This window comes from Drosophila grimshawi, unplaced genomic scaffold, assembly GCF_018153295.1.
Source record: "Drosophila grimshawi isolate 15287-2541.00 unplaced genomic scaffold, ASM1815329v1 contig_311, whole genome shotgun sequence".
In the NCBI taxonomy this organism is placed as follows: domain Eukaryota; kingdom Metazoa; phylum Arthropoda; class Insecta; order Diptera; family Drosophilidae; genus Drosophila; species Drosophila grimshawi.
The window spans coordinates 28,050,790-28,063,712 of NW_025063098.1; the positions used below are offsets into that span (position 1 = coordinate 28,050,790).

Below are 12,923 nucleotides of genomic sequence, written 5' to 3' on the forward strand. Positions count from 1 at the left end.
AGCGAACAATCCAGACGAACGTTGGCGTCAACTGAGCAGCGGGCGTCGCTGCCAGCGCTGACAACTGTTGCGGGTACAGCGATAGCGACAGCGACAGCGACGCGTTCGTTCACTTGCAACGGTACCAAGCGCAGCCCAGGCTCATAGCAGTCAGCTTTGGTGTTACTTACACTCGTCCTCTCTCTTTTTCGCACGCTTACCACAACCATCTCTCTTCCTTTCGCTAGCGCGTTGTCTCTTTCCCCCTCTCTCTCTCTCGCTCGCTCTATCTCTTGCGCTGGGTAATTGTAATTGTAAGCGTCGCGTCGCGTTAACTGTAGTTGCCTGTTTTGTATGCACGCCGGCGCAGCGACGTCGACAGCGCTGTCAGCGTCGTTGCTGGCAGCGCACAACCTAAGCATTGTTTTTTTTTTTACGTGTATGGGTTTTTTACTTTGTTTTTTGAATGCCCCCAAAGCCGTTCGTCAATTGATCTGCGTTGTTACGTTTTTTGCATTTTGAGGCGGGGGTTGCAAATGGAATTTTTGCCTGAAAGTTCAGCAAGCTTGTGTGTGTGTGTGTATGTGTGTGTGTGTGTGTGGGCAACAAACATCCATTTGGCTTGTAGCTAATTATGACTTGGAATATTTTGTTGCACGGGTGCCGGCCTGAGGGCACGGCTTCTATTACCTACCCAAAAAAGCAGCAAGTATTTTATTGTTGAACTTCACCTTATTGGCTGAGCCACTGTATATTATTGTAGATACATATATTTGTAGGTGTCTGTGTGTGTGAGTGTGTGTGTGTGTGTGTGTGCGCCTTTCTGTCTTGCGGCTGAGTCATGCGCCTGGCATTTCTAGCAGACCGTAGCTGGAGGCGCATTGCGCATACGCCACGTTGTCTGTATGGAATCAGTCGCATACCCTTGAGGGGACGTGACGCGTATAGAGCATTATCTATGTATGGATATGATCAGGCACAATATTGAGCTATCTAAGCTATATCTCTCTCAATACCGGATCAGCCTCAATAGTGGAGTCAATTAAATTATATTATAACTTTAATGCGAACATGCGCCTTAGTTTTAAAGCTTTTTCTATTGCCTGATCGGACTAAGCTTGTTTGCTCACCAAAATAACTTAATCCAACTTATTTGTGCTTCTCAAATCTTGTCTTATAAATATTCATATTTCTCACGAATTTTTAAATCAATAGTTAAATTTACGTATGATCATTAAGAGATAAATGAATGCATTAGTGAGTAGGGTATTTAAATTTCGAGTTAACAAGCATTATTGTGATCTCTCTCTGTCTCTCTATTTATTTCAATTGACGTATTTAATGTAAATCAATGCAATTAACATGATTTCTTAATGCAAAAGCAATCTGATGGTCAACTGGTGGCCGGCAATTGATATGCTGCTGCACTCACATAAGCCACATAAACAAATACGCACTAAAAAAAAAAAGAAAATGAAATAAAATAAAATGAAAACAGGCCGTTAACTGTCGATCCGTGCAAGTAAGTAAAAGGTAGGCCAGCCAGTTGCAGTTTGTGTTGCAGTTGCAGTTGCAGCAATTGCCATTTTGCAGGCGGCGACTATTAAAACTGACCCAGCGCGGCGGTCAACTACGGTCCACTCAACCACGACGCCGCCAACAACAACAACAATAGCAAAAACAATATTTTTGTTGTAAATGTGTTCAATTAAATGCAAGAAATGTGATTCAAGGTTTCGGAATGCAGGAAGAATATGAAATTACAGACAGAGACAACAAGAGAGGCAGCCGCAACTGCAACTGCTGCTGCTGCTGTTGTTGTTGGCCAGAACAATTACAGCTGCCATCGAGCTCAGAGTTGTCGAGAGTTGTGTGTTATTGAAGTGGTCTCTAGAAAACCTGGCGGCTGGCTGCCCACAGTGCCAGACAGGCAGCGAACCAGTTTTAGAAGTGGCAAAACAAAATAAAAATAAGAAAACTGCAGCAAAAATAAACACAAACTAAGCTACCTTGTCAGTTATGCTTTCGCTTTCAATAGCTGCTGCTACTACTGCTGCTGCTGCTGCTGCTGCAGCTAGTTGCAATATGCATTGTCGACTAGTTAAATATGCACATTCATTTACACACAGAGAGCATAAATAAAAGGCCATCACGGCATATAGTTTTTTTTTCTTTTTTTCTTTTTAGTAGCAGCAGCAACAGCATCAAATATTTTGTCGTGCTGCTCAGGAGCTAAAAGTCAATAGTTTTTATTTTCTGTTTCTTTTTTTAATTCGATTTTTAGGGATTGTTTGGCTAGCCCCCCCAAAAAAGTCACCCAAAACTTGTTTGCCATGCAGCTGTCAGACAACTATGTTGAGTCTATTATAGATTTAAGCATTTTTATACCCTGTATTCATTGGTTTAAAACCGGCAACAGGTAGTTGTGCAAAAGAAGAAGGCAAAATACACCGTTAATCACATAAAGTGTGTTGAGAATGAATATAGGGTATTTGCAAGTCGTTCACTCGCAACTAGTGCACTCTTTCTAGTTTTTCGCATGGCATTTTGGGGAGTGTGCTGCCGAGGGCGTGTTATGTTCGTGGCAACGGGTTCCAATCCTAAAAAAAAAAAAATAAAATTGAATGCCAAATTTGTGCCAGAGCTTTGCAAATTCTTTCAGCCAGCCCAGCTTCGATGCCTTTGCTGCTGGCCAGCAGACTAAGCGATTGGCCAACGCCAACTTAGCTCGTAGGAATTTGTAGACAAGAAATTGAAAAGTATTTGAAAAATGCATAAATTGCATCAGCCTTTTGTAGTGGTTTTTAATTGTTGACTTTAGTCGGTTAACTTTTGTGGGTGGGTGCGCCATTAGTGTTAAAGTCGATTACAACGCCACGTTGACGTCGCATGTGCAACGCGGAAGAAAAGTTGCACGCTGCTGTTGGTTTGGCCTACTCAGTCCTCCCCTCGACCACGCCTGGCCATGCCCAATTGCATGCCATTTGTATGCTATCTGATTCGTCGCAACACCCAAGCATTTAATTTGTGTAAGTGTGTGTTTGTGTGTGTTTGTATGTGTGTGTGTTGAATTAAGCCAAACACCGCTGAATTGGCCGGTAGTTGTGGCTTGTCACTGTTTTTGGCTGTGCAACGTTCTTAGCTCTCGCGTTCAGCAAGTGCATTTCGAAACGGTAATTTGTCGTTAACTGTCGCTGCGGCAAGTTCGTGAGTGGAATCTTTCGTTTTTTGTCATTCGCCTCAAATATAAACGCAAAACCCGTTAAAGCGGATTTTTCATTGCATTTCGTATTACATTGGACGTGCGACGCACGCAGTGAAGGTGTTAATGGGTGCGAGTAGTCGACTATTTCTGGCCTAGTTCTGGAATATTGGAACCTGTCTAAGGCGGGCGGCTAATTGGCCTGGCTAAGGTCAGGCATTGACATCACGTTAATAACTGCTCAAATTAAGGCTGAATGCAAATAATTTTTAATTAAACAACGACCTCGCTAGATGCGCTATCGCTAAAACAAATAAACTAGGGCCTGTCTTAGCCGAAGGCCAATACCCAGTAATATTAATGGCCTAGCCTAGCTTAGTTAGCTTAGTTGTGAATGTTGATTATAAATACCTGTAATGCAAACATTAAAAATTGATAGAAATATTTGTGATTCAGTGATTGAAAATGTTAAAAATGTTAATAAACTAAAATGAAAACAATATTTATTAGAAGCACTCAGAAATTTATGATTATATTAATGATAATGCTCTTGTTTAACAGATCAGAATAAATCACAACAGAAAAACATCTTAATATGATCTATAACAATTATAATTAATGTTTTACTATTGTTTAGATACTTCTGTCGTCGGAATCATAGTTTTTTTCTTGAATTAACGACCTCGGTCAGCTTTAAATCCCTTTCATACATGGATAGCTTGAGCCACAAACAAATTCTAATAAAGGCCACTGAATAAAATCTTTCGCAACATCCGAAAAGACGCTTTATGATCATTCAAAGAATTCTGAATTTATTAATAATAACAATTTGAATTTTATGCCGTCGTGCCTGCCAATTAGTGAACATGAAAATAAAAGTTAACAAGATTTCCGGAGAATAATTTTAATTATTAACATGTTACGAATGGTACTTATTTTACTTTATTGTTTCGGCTTTATATGATGAATCTTCATGTATTTTTTGACATACAAAAAAAAATCTTTACAATGTAGATTTTTGTGGAAAACCTTGGCTTGCCATTTGAGGTCATACAGAATCGCATACATATTGTGATACACTGTGACGAACGGGATTACTTACACTACCTGATCGCAAATATCGGATTTTGCAACTATTTGATTTGTTAAAACCTTGAAACTTTCCATATCATAGACAAAACTACAATAAATATTTGCTTAGCTGCATTTACGCTTAGATCGCTCTCAAATTGCCTCGTTGGGTTATATTGACGACAGTAATTTTTACAACAATTTACATAAGTTTGTTACGTTGTTTAGTGGTCAGTCCCTTTGGGCGTTTAGAGCCCGCTTGTAAAACCTTTTGGACTAGTAGAAAAGTGCAGCTGGAACTGCAACATTTTTGTGCTTTAGTCGAACGTAACGGCATGATTTCTATATGTTGTACAATGGATATATATTTCTCATTTCTCATTTCACAGTTCACAGTTTTTCCATTTATTAACTAATTTCGGATTTACGTAATCCCCAAAGCGCACAGGCCCCAACGACGGTATTTACACGCAACCAAACAACAGTCGAGGTCAATGATCAGTGAAATTTACTTTCAAAATTATCTGCTTTTCAGCTTTTCTGTTGACTGAAAAGCGCTCGGCGATTGGGCGATTGGGCGATCAGGCAATCAGCTCGGCAGCGGAAGCCTAAACGTTTGTTAGATCAATTTGTAGGTAATATCGAAAACGAGACCAACCAAAAAAAAAAAGGCAAAACAAAAAGAAAACGAAAAACAAAGTGCTTTTGTAATGTGGTCTGAGCTTATGGGACAATGTGTACAATGGCCAAATAGGGCACAGCCAACGCCCCAGCTCTTGTCATAACTAAAGTCGAGAGTCATTATAATTATTATCATCATCATCAGTCCGCACCTACCTAGAGATACTTAGGTTTATATGTATTTATGTATGAAATATGTTTGCTGGCCATTAGCCGGGCCCCAGACCCAAGCCCGTTCCGACAATGGGGCGCTGCATTTTACCACACTTGAAATCGCAATACAATGAATACATCTGCATAATTAATTTCCACTAACGAAGATGTTGGAGTTAATGAGTGTTGTGCTGTGTTGTTTTGCACCAAAACAAAAATTGAAGGCAACAAACACGCGCAGGTTGTTGACTTCTTGTTTTGGGCCCACTTTCGGATTCGGCTTCCATTGTCTATGCAATTGGCCGCAGCTGTCACACTGGGGTGGCGCCACAATAAAATACACTTGCCACATCCACACCCACACCCACACACACAGATGGATTTTTAATTATGGTCATTTCGAGCACTTGAAATTTGGCGCAAAACTAATCGGCCAGCTATTCAATTTGATTAAAATTGCACAGCTTGCCCAATAAGCTGATGTGTTTTTAATTATAATTATAGACTTACTCACGATTTGGCTTGTCAATTTAAGTTAGAAATCTAAACTCTCACTCATTATCCTGCGGAGTATTTGGGCCAATTTCAGCTGATGTCACAAAATGAACCAAGGTCGACTTTATATTGTTATCTGCATATCGTGTTTTCAACAACGGGCATTGCTTGCATTTTCGTTTAATGGATTAAATATGCATGAGTCGAGCTTGAATCGAAACTGAATCGATTTAAGCTCATTTCTGACCCATAAAATATGCATTGTATCTTTTTTTCGATTATTTTTTTTTTTTGTGCTGAGCACGCCTTTTGCCAAAAACTAGGTTATAACCTTGAAATCCGCCACAAAAGAAACGTTGAAAATCTCAACCTTATCAATAAATTCATGTCGCTGCGACACAAAGCGCGGGCATCGCATCAAAAGAAAGCGCGACAAAAAAAATCTGCGTATTCAAATCAATGCTAAGTTCTATTAAAATGCTAAATAGTCGAACTAGCCAGTTTGCCGGTTTCGCAATCAGAAATATGCCAACACGTCAGGCCAACAGCTGCGGCCAGCAGAGAGACCAGATTGTTGGCTGCATTATAAATTGCCAAAGGTCAGGCTTAGGCAGCATAACGGTGCAGCAAGCGCATCCCCAGACAGACAGTAAACAGTGTCCCACTCTGTGGCTGTGTCATCATCATCATGGTAATGATAATGATAGTGATAATTATGATCATTATGATCATTGCTACACAGGCCGCATTCATCTTAAAAGCTGTTTGGCAACAAAACAAAACGAATAACAATTAACCATATAACGAACATTTTTACAAATTGACAACGGCCGAGCTGAAGACGACGAGTGAGATAGTGAGACAGAGAGAGAGAGACAGTGAGAAAGAGTGAAAGAAGAGAGCAAACGAGACAAAAAAAAAAACTAAACTGGATTTATAATTTCGATGGGTTAAAGAAAAAAAAAACACGCAAGAAATCGAGCCAAGGTCATTGCGAAGCGGCCAAAAGCTGCGAAAGAAATTGTGGAATCATGTGGAATAATAGTACACTGCAAAGAATCAAAGATCGAATAGCAATACCCACTGAAAAGAAGAATTTCCTATAGCAATAAATTGAAAGAATTGTTTTGAGCATTTCGATATATTGCAAAGTGCCTTTTGGACTAAGATTATATTCAATATGAAACCAGTTTCTATATTCACTAAATACTCTTTTGTTTGTAATATGTGATAAATGTGTTCAGTTTTATATTATATTAAATCAATTTTGCCAACCAATCACCCTAATTTGCTCAGTGTACATTTAATCGTGGATTGCGATCGACCATTCAGGATTGGCCAGCAATGGCACTTGAAGCTGATCATATTTTTGTTCGCTATGGCAGAACCACTTTTCGATTGCAATTACTGGAAAGACGGTAGCAAATTAAGAAGATGAAAATGAAGATCTTCATGCGCAGATAGGCAGAGGTGAGTGAAGCGACATGTTAAACATGTTTTTTGCGAACCCGTCAACAGCTCTGCTGAAATCCGGTTGCTCAAAAATGCGTAAAGTGGGACGGCGACGACGTCGCTCCTTTACAATCCAATAACAGCACTAACAACAACGCTCAGCAATATTATTATTATTAAATGCCTGACAACTGGTCGGGCAAAATGCCAAAACCCAACACACAAAAAAAAAAAAAAACCAAAAACTAAAAACAAAAACAAAAAAACCAAAACAACATCAATTAACAGTCGCATACAAAAAACAAAAATCAATCTTGTATGATTGTTGTTGTGTCTGTTTGGAATTGATTTGTTTGTGGCCTCAATGGCAGGTGTTGATCAATAAAAATGCAACTAACTTGGGCCAGGCACAATTGCGTAACTCGCGCATATTTTCAGCTCTGAGCTCTCTGCTCTCTGCTCTCGAGGTGTGTGCCCCAACAATCAGTCGCATTGAGAATCACTCTTGCCGCAACAGTTATTGTTATTGGCTCTTGCTCAAGCGTGGCCTAAACTTGAACTAGTACTGAAAATTGGCCTGATAAGCGACAAGACGCTTATCATTTGAATGAACCTGCGGCAGACCAAATGGGGTTATCAGCTGGCAATAGCGAAAACCTATTCTACAATTAAATCAAATCTAGTCGAGAGTGCCGGACTAGAAGACACCATGTACCTCAAACAATACCTATCATTAATCACACACTTTAATATTCAAAACGTTTAATTAACGTTGAGGTGTTAATAATATGGCAACGCTCAAAGACTGTTTTTATCGTACAAAAGAAATTAACTTAATCTATCACTCTGACTATCTGAAATCGACATCTACAAAAGGATATGACTATGTCAATATATATATTTGTTTATGCTGATTAAGAATATATTCAGTTTTTAGGAAGAGAGATGCTTTTTCTAGCCATTCCAAATTTGTATAGAACTGCATGATACCCATCTTTCACGCATTCTTAAAGGGAACAGGGTATAGAAATTATGATGATGTGATTTTTTTTGGCAGCACTTTCAGTATTTGCTGACACTTAGAACGAGACGGAAATCGAGGAAATCATGCGTTGCCAACTGCTGACAATTTGTCTGTTTTTGATAGTGGTAAGATCAGGTGGAAGTAGCTCAGTGAGAGCTATATCTAATCCTGTTAACCCACTTGCAGCTGGAGAGCTCAGCGTGGCTGCCTGGCGAAGAGAGCACTCTTGATAAGTGTCTCAAAAACTATGGAGGAATGAATACAGCCTTGTTGGAGCGCTTGCAGCGTTATACGCAATGGTCAGATAGCTATGAGGAGGTGCCTTGCTTCACACAGTGCTATCTCAACGAGATGTTTGACATCTATAGCGACATAGCTGGCTTCGATGAGGAACGCACTAAACAACGGTTCGGCGAAGCTGTTTACAATGCCTGCAGAGACCGCCTCCAGCCGAACCAGTTGGGTTACGGAGGGAAAGAGCAGAGCAGCTGTGAGCGCGCTTATGCGGGCTTTCACTGCATTGCCAGTGTGAGTGATAAGAACTCATATGCCAGCCAAGTGGCTTGCTGGCTGGGGCAGCGACCGCTAAGCTGATTACACACAAATGTTTCGTGTTTTTCTCTTTTTTTTTTTGCAGTTGGAAAACGATCCACTCATATTGATTGACAATTTGCCAAATATAACGGATGCAGCCAAGTCCGCAATGAAAGAGTGTCTGCAGAAAACGGATCGCGTCTTATGGGATCGTTTTGGGGACTATTCCCGGTTTCCCGTTACCGAGCCCATACCCTGCTTTACCCATTGTTTCATAGGCAAACTGGAACTGTTCGATAAGCACAAAAATCGCTGGCGTTTGCCGGCAATGAGACAAATGCTGGGCGTTCCCGGCGTTGGCGCCAAAGTGTCTAGTTGTCCTCGTCGACGTGCCCGCAATCCCTGTGCAGCGGCTTATCAACAGTTCACCTGCTTTGTGTTGGCCGTCAAATAATAAGATTAGCACGGAATATACAAGACATACATTTTTTGATCGAAAACGATTTGAATTTAACTTCAAAAGAACAACATCAAATCACGTGAAGTTTTCAAAGTAAAATGCCATTTTATAATAAAGCAACTTGCCAACTTGAATCCTCAATCGGATGCCTTTTTAATCTGTAAAGTAAAATGAGACGTTGCAACAGAAATGAACATGTTATTCAAATAATGATACAAAATGTATTATTGACTTCGCTGAGGGAAAAAGGGCCAACCCAGATAACTAGGTTAATCCCCAATAATATCATGCATTTAGGCTGCTCATTCATTGAGTAATAAGATTGTAAACATTGGCACATAAAAGCCCCCCCAGTCTACAAGCAAAATATGACCGCTTACAGAGTTCGAGTTGGCAATCTGTTTCGGAGAGTGTTAAGCATGAGTGTCTTATTAATTTATAATCTTATAATACAATGTGCCTAAGCTAGTTTGGTTGCATTGAGATTGCCGTTGTGTCGCTCCCAGCATAGATACTCCTCGTACATCCAAGCACATTTGCTGGCCGCCAATTTTCGCTGCTCATCGCTGCTGCGGCACTCGCTGTAGTCCGGCTGCCATTGATCCTGATCCAGTCTGCTAGGCCCGAAGGCCTCTTGCCAGTTGAGCAGCTGCCAATTGCCTGTCTCATCGTAGAAGCGCAACGCATCGGCAAAGCACTGGAAGAGGCATGGAATGGACTCCTTGGACTGCAGTTTGCTATACTGCAGCAACTGTACATTGCTGGCATTCAGCTGACTGCTGCACTGCAGCAGAATCTGCAGGCTGTTGCCCGCATGCAGCTCCGCCTTCTTCAGACAGCGCAGACCACGATGAGCATAGCTGCAACCATCTTGAGATTTGCGCAGCAGCTCAAACCGGCAATAGTTGTAGATATCGGCACCGAGTTCCTCGGCCAGACGTTGTCTGTGCCACTTGTTGGTCGGTATATCGAACCAGCCCTTCTCGCTGGCCAGACATCGCATCAGGCAGGGCAGCTCCTCGCTGCTCCAATCCGCATAGCGTTCCAGCTTCCTCAAGTCGCTATCAATGCGCTCGGGGCTACTAATCTCGCGCAGACACTTCTCCAATATCTGTGCGTCTCCGGTGAGATCAGCGCGTGTCTGTGAACACTTTGAGGTTGTTAATGAAAGTTGTTAGCTTAAAGCTGAAGACGCACCACAGCGCACCACAAGGCCAACCAGCTGACAGTCAGGCGTAAAAGTAGACGCATCTCAATGCTTGGAATGCACAATCTCAACTGAGTGCCGAGACGAGCGCAGCATCTGAGCCCGTAAATAGCTACTGTTGCGCTTATCAGCTTCCCCTCAAGAGATTAAGCGGGTTCAATGAATGTATTATGTATAAATGCCAAGAGATGTCGCAGTCTTTTGTAAATAGAACCACTTGAAACACTTGAACCACCACTGCCTAGGTCAGGTTTCTATTTTGTTTTTCAACATTTTTATTTTGGATTTTTATTATCACATGAATATTATATGTAGTATTTATTTTGGTTGACCATAAATCTTGCGGACCACATGACGATTGATGGGTAGCCAGCAGGACCAGACACGATTTGCCCAGGTGCAGATATCGGACTCGGCCTCATTGTGATCGATGCACTTCTCCAGTCCATGACGCACTGGCTCCAGATCTTTATAGTTGTTCGATGTGAACTGCGCTATAATTGCCTTCTCGTTGAAACCCTTCAGCTCGGTGAATAGACCCATTTTCTCCAAGAAACACTTCACATAGCAATTGGTGCGACCATGTTGGGGGAACTCATAGTTCAGGAACTTTTCGTAAATGTCATCGGGCACCTTATAATCTGCGTGGCACTCCTCGTGCGCCTGCACCGCATCTTCGTGCGTGCGTATCTTAAACTTGGCGGCTGCCACCTTCAAGAGAAGAACAAGAAGAAGAGGTGGAGTATTATAGCGGCAGTTGCGTACAACCAACCAAGGACAAAGCCTATTACCTGGTTAACAGCTAAAGTTGCAACAGCAACTGTAAGTAGTAAGGCGTAAAGTTTCATTTTGTCTTGGTGGCTGCTGTTGCTGTCGCTGCTGCTGTTGGACCGACTTCTGGCAGGGTCTGTATGCGAATGTGCCAAGAGGCGACATCAAGCGACGAAATCGAGGCAAGATTTTCCATAATTTATTTTGATATAGCCAATCGGCGACGACGACTAGAAAACAAAGAAATAAACCCAAGACGGCAAACTAACTGAAAGCTCAAGTGAATAACATGCCAAACCCGTTGTTGGCTGAACTGGATGGGGATTGTCCAATAGTGCAAGTGGTGCGGTGGTGTCGGTGGTGTCAGTGCTGCTGCTGCTGCTCTGTTTATACCCTTGCGTCAGTTTTGCTCTTAAAAAACGGGTAAGTAAAGCAGCGGCAACGACAAAACTAGTTTGGGTTTGGGTATCGACGTCGACGTTGACGTTGACGTTGACTTCAACTTCGCAGTCAACAGAATTGGTTGGGCCGCGCTGTGCCTGTGGTTATATCATCGACGACGACGACCACGTCGGTGGCTTTAGTACATAGTGGTGGTTACGTTTTGTTAAAGCCAATTAAACGATTTGTTTTTGTGCCACAAAATTTATTTTGTTGACCTGCCACACATTGTTGTTACTGTTAAAAGTCAGCGTTGAAAAATGTGTGTGCATTTTTTCGGTGCTGCAAATTCTAACACCTCTGCAGTCGGCAGTTTGCTGCACACTTCCGCAATGAAAATGATGGCGTTTTTCGGATACTGTTCACCATATTTACCTGCCACACAGCGAGAAAGCAAACTAAAATAACAAAATAACAAAATGAAAACATTGTTTTTTTTTTCGTTTTCTATTTTTTTTTATGTCACACGGCTGCAGACCCCAAATAAATTAAATAAATTATTCAATTGAATTTATTTATTGGTCGCCCAACGGACTTTTGCATTTGTGTAATTAACGGCAGGGTGAGAGAAATTCACAGATTGCCATCAGAACCACCATCAGATAGTTAGGCCCGGGGCTTTAACCCCGGACACATATCCAGAGACGTAGTCGCATCTAGGAAGAGAGAATGGGTTCGCATTCAATGATGATCCTTGTTTGAATACCCATCCAAAACTTTTGCACAAGTAATATTAAAATAGCACATAATTAAATTAACTTAGTATATAATTATTATCATAATTATTATATATATAATTACTATGATTATTACGTATATCTGCACTTTAATCAGCTTACGGGCAATTTCTTCCATTCTCATACGAAAAAAGTAATGATGAATAATAAATAGCACAGATGGTTTGATTTTTATATACCAATTTTAGATACCATTTCAGCTTATCTGCGCGTTGCTTTATTATTCCAATTGTTTTCCATTTACGAGTTTTTTCATTGAAGAGACAGTTACAATTATGGCTCCATGGAAATCTCTGGACCGTTAGATGCAGAAAGTTTATTGCCAAACTGCAATGCGCGGGTTAGGTCCCCTTAGCCACATTAACTGCCAGCCACTGGCTCTTAACCACAATCAACAAAAAAAAAACAACAAACAAAAAAAAATAGTATAAAAAAGTATTTGAAATGTCGCTGCGTTGGACCCACCATTTTATGGGACTGTCATCAACCTGCGAATCTTTATAAGGGTCACTATTTTCAGCTATCATTTTAACCTTTGATGCCATAAATTGAACAAACTGTTGGCAGCACCAAGCCACCCACGTCCAATCCCCCCACAGCCATGTGTAGTATTTATTTAAGAGCTCCAAAATATTTGCCAAACTCTTCAGAAATGCATTTTTTGTCATTTATTGAAAATATGTATCTAAATGGAACCGCATTAAATGCGATCGTTA

At 41.1% G+C, this 12,923-nt stretch overlaps 1 protein-coding gene and 1 pseudogene across 2 annotated transcripts; one reads left to right on the forward strand and one right to left on the reverse strand.

Annotated features, from left to right (window-relative positions):
- The first annotated feature begins 2,916 nt into the window (after positions 1 to 2,916).
- LOC6569844 lies at positions 2,917 to 9,192 on the forward strand. Of its 2 annotated transcripts, XM_032741584.1 has the most exons (4): positions 2,917 to 3,008; positions 8,091 to 8,182; positions 8,244 to 8,585; positions 8,695 to 9,192. In XM_032741584.1, the coding sequence occupies exons 2-4, from the start codon at positions 8,141 to 8,143 to the stop codon at positions 9,043 to 9,045; spliced, it is 735 nt and encodes a 244-aa protein (XP_032597475.1). In that variant the 5' UTR covers positions 2,917 to 3,008; positions 8,091 to 8,140; the 3' UTR covers positions 9,046 to 9,192. The 2 variants fall into 2 exon arrangements, with proteins under 2 accessions (XP_032597475.1, XP_001996073.1); XM_001996037.3 differs by lacking the exon at positions 2,917 to 3,008 and having other exon boundaries at positions 8,035 to 8,182.
- A 104-nt stretch (positions 9,193 to 9,296) lies between these two features.
- On the reverse strand, positions 9,297 to 11,153 carry LOC6569842 (annotated as a pseudogene).
- Between the last annotated feature and the right edge of the window lie 1,770 nt (positions 11,154 to 12,923).